Here is a 2,500-nt window from a genome sequence, read left to right as displayed (position 1 = left end):
CGGATGAAGATGGATGGATAAATCTTCCTGAAACTAGAACATTTTTAATTCACATTCTTACATGGCATATTATACTAATGCAGTGCCTTACCTGATAACATGTATATTTTTATCTGTACAAACCACTGTATGAATTTCTGCCCCCGTAGTGACTGGAAGCTTGTTATTTCGTGTTAGTGTTATTTAATTATTGACAAACACTTTTTAGTGTGTGGCTTGCAGTAATAAAAGTTTTTATTATGATGATTGAGCTTACACAACGTAACAGTAAATGTGGTTCACACATAAAACATAAAGAATAAAACATGCACCTTAAGACTCAAAGATTAGAGATTGATTTACATTTTGATTTTAAGGTCAAAACTAAACCATTTTAACTTTGTGTTAAAATAATAAAGCTCTGTATCCCCTTGTTACAAGATTATACTGTTATTAGATTCTTTATGTATTTAGGAGTGAGACCGTTGCATAATTAAAAAATAAAATAATATATATTTCAAAAGCTTACTTACACCCAGTGTGAAGATGCCAACACTGGCATATTCCAAAATGGCAGCTATTTATAGTTTTATCTTGAGGACAGTATTAGCAACATCTGCTTTACAGGATGATGTCAAACACTGCACACAACTCAAGTATCTGTACTACTGTATATATTTTTTTGAAGATAATATTGAGCAATGCATCCTCCTAAATAAAATATTGTGGCGCTAATTTTAAAGCATGAAGAAATTCTGTGTTCCAATGTTTCGATTTGGGGATTGAACCAGTTTATCACTGTTTTGTTTCATATTATTGTAAAATAATTATTTTTAAATGTTTGATACTGTGCATATAATGAGAATCTTGTGTTGTTAAAATGCAGAGGTTTCCAAAAAGGGGGCGCTCCCTAGTGGGGCACAGTGCCATTACAAAAGGGGCATGGATGGAATGAATGAATGAAACGTAATGCAGCATATTGTCCAATGCTGTAAATGTTGAACAAGAGACTGGCAAAAAAAAACAGATTGGTTGAAATCGTTGTAAAATGAATATCTGATCATATGTAAATGAGACTGTTATTTTGAATTCTCGCTCAAGAGATTACTGTCACCCATTCGATCTGCTCAGAGTAGCATTAGTAGCACAGAACCTCACTCCTGCCAAATGACCAAAGTTGGCAATGCTAGGATAAAATCCATTCGATCTGCTCAGAGTAGCATTAGTAGCACAGAACCTCACTCCTGCCAAATGACCAAAGTTGGCAATGCTAGGATAAAATGGACAAGTTTGAGATGTATAAAAAAAACAGTTACATTTAAAATCTTTGAAATAAACAAAACAAATCAAAAAAAAAAGTGTGTATGTCGTTGGTTTTTAATTTTTCTTCTTTTGTTTGTTTGTCTGTTTTGTTTTATTTTTGGGCGGTGGGCGCAAAAATTTCTTATGGACCAAAGTGGGCCTGCCGAGAAAGTTTGGCTACCACTGGTATAATGTATCATTCTTTTTCAGGCAGCTCAACCGTTGTTTGTGGGTTGCAAATGACAACTGGCTGTTCAATTTTCAACACCTGTTTTTTTGAGGCATGAAAAGCAGCTCTTGACCGAGATGCTTTTTTGCTCCATTCGTGAGCAATGTACTGGTGATACAGATCATGAGAGCTCTCTAGTTTCTTGGAGCGAATAAATCTTAACATTATGCAGAATACAAAAAAGCTGAATATGCCGACGACCAGGAAGATATAGATAATACCCTGAGACTGTTCAGGGCGCGCAATTGCGGGAGTGCCATTCACAGCGTTAGTGTAGTTCTGAAGCAGCGGTGGAAACAGTAAAGTAGTAGTGTTGAGGCAGTTTTTTAACCATGACAGCAGCATAGACTCAGCGGTGTTAGAGTTGGACATATATGACCTCTGTTGAATGTCCTTAAACCTGCAGCAGACAAAGAAGAAGATACTTTAAATAAACAACGTATTTAATACTGATAATGATATAAAACATACACATTACATTAAAATAAGATTGAAATAAATAAAATCATATACCAAATATCTTCCATCCATCTATCTATCCATTTTTATCCGTTTATCCATCACCGGGTTGCGGGGGGTAGCAGTCTCTACAACCGCCACCCCTAATCACACTGCACCGTACCAGCTCCTCGTGAACCTTCCTGCGGGTGGTGAGTCTACTGGAAGGCGCTAGCCGCCCTAACCGGGATTCGATCTTGCCCAGGAGGTGAACCCTGGGGTTCCACACCAATGACAGGGTAGTGACAAAGCGCCACTACCAAATATCTTTATTTTTACCAATATGATAGATAGAAAATGGATGGATGGATGGATGGATGGATAAATAGATAGATAGATAGATAGATAGATAGATAGATAGATAGATAGATAGATAGATAGATAGATAGGTAGGTAGATAGAGATAGATAGATAGATAGATAGATAGATAGATAGATAGATAGATAGATAGATAGATAGATAGATAGATAGATAGATAGATAGATAGATAGA

The 2,500-nt window shown here is 36.1% G+C and overlaps 1 protein-coding gene across 1 annotated transcript in view; it reads right to left on the bottom strand.

The window, feature by feature from the left end:
* Positions 1-1,286: 1,286 nt before the first annotated feature.
* The window catches only part of LOC112487985 (potassium voltage-gated channel subfamily E member 1-like), a 6,131-nt gene continuing 4,917 nt past the window's right edge, over positions 1,287-2,500 (bottom strand). The window contains exon 3 of the mRNA XM_025061905.1: positions 1,287-1,910. Coding sequence (XP_024917673.1) covers positions 1,478-1,910 — 433 coding nt within the window. The 3' untranslated portion in view covers positions 1,287-1,477. The remainder of the gene's footprint in view (positions 1,911-2,500) is intronic.

The sequence above is a fragment of the Cynoglossus semilaevis genome, chromosome 13 (genome assembly GCF_000523025.1).
Source record: "Cynoglossus semilaevis isolate Cse_v1.0 chromosome 13, Cse_v1.0, whole genome shotgun sequence".
Classification (NCBI taxonomy): domain Eukaryota; kingdom Metazoa; phylum Chordata; class Actinopteri; order Pleuronectiformes; family Cynoglossidae; genus Cynoglossus; species Cynoglossus semilaevis.
This window is presented reverse-complemented; position numbering and strand designations above follow the sequence as displayed.